At 52.8% G+C, this 1,164-nt stretch overlaps 1 protein-coding gene across 1 annotated transcript in view; it reads right to left on the minus strand.

The window, feature by feature from the left end:
• Nucleotides 1-329, minus strand: part of Bid (BH3 interacting domain death agonist) — an 8,626-nt gene extending 8,297 nt beyond the window's left edge. The window contains exon 1 of the mRNA XM_021164161.1: nt 276-329. Within this exon, the coding sequence (XP_021019820.1) occupies nt 276-329 (54 nt within the window). The remainder of the gene's footprint in view (nt 1-275) is intronic.
• Nucleotides 330-1,164: the final 835 nt, after the last annotated feature.

Raw genomic sequence — 1,164 nt, forward strand, 5'->3', positions numbered from 1 at the left:
TGGGGCAAGGATGTCAAATGCCAAGATGTAAGAGAAAATGTCAGCATTTTACTTTCTTCTGTGCCTCAGCTTTCCTGCTCCAAGGTAGAAGAAGGGGACAGCAGCAAGTCTACCGTTGTCCCTGGGGAGGAGGAACGCAGGAGGGGCCCACTCCCTAGAGGCCCTGCAGGACAGCAGGAGATACTGGGAGGCTAGAAAGCACTATTGCCCGAGCCCAAAAGGGAACCTTCCAGATCTTTTCTGTCCCGCCTCTGTGCCGCCCTTGCTATGTCTACCAAGCTGACAATCACGCCGTTCCGTCCTTCTGAAAGGATGTCNCCATTCCCCATTCTGTACTAAGTCCCTATAAGGGGCCAGTGGAGATGAATTCTGTTGGATATCTGAGGTACACCTTGGCAGACCTGTCAACTGAGGGGTCAGGTTGCTTCATTAACGGGGACACCCAGGATGAACAAAATGAAAAGATGCCAGAATCTAACCTCAGAGTCCATGGCACAAGCTGTGTAGCTCCAAGCACTGCCGGCTCACAGAGTCCAGGGAATCACCTGAAAAAGGACATATACATGCCATGGGTGGCTGTTCCCTAAAGCAATGCCTCTGCTGGGCCCCACGGGACACAGGACACTGTCACACCTGCAGCTGAGGCACACCCAGCCACACCGCTGGCTTCGGCTCTTTTGTTTGCTCTCCACACAGACCCATTGAGTCAGGTCTGCAGTCTTCCTCCTTGAAGCCTCCGCTGGCACTGACCTGGGCATCCCCAGGNCAGTTCTCCAGAGCTCAGCTTTCTTCCCATGTTCAGTAAGTCTGATCAGGCCAACCGGCGCTTCCCACAAGAACTGCTGCTGCTAATCCTCACACTGGTTAGTGGGTTTCCCAGCTAGTCACACACACCTGCAAGACTGCAGGGCACCTACACTACAGGACCACAGTGCCTCAAACCACCAACCAGTTCCTCTTTCCACACGACGAGGCAAAGCAGACAGTATGTATTCCAACTTAATGGGAAGATATAATCTGGAGGAGCCGGCAAGACAGCTTGGCTGGTAAAATGTGCCCGCCACTCAAGTCTTCTGATCTACCATAGCTGACTGGACCAAAGTCATTGAAGAACTTCATTGAAGATGTCCAGACGAGCAGCTTTGTCCAGTGCAGAGGCTCTTA

Source organism: Mus caroli, chromosome 6 (assembly GCF_900094665.2).
Source record: "Mus caroli chromosome 6, CAROLI_EIJ_v1.1, whole genome shotgun sequence".
Classification (NCBI taxonomy): domain Eukaryota; kingdom Metazoa; phylum Chordata; class Mammalia; order Rodentia; family Muridae; genus Mus; species Mus caroli.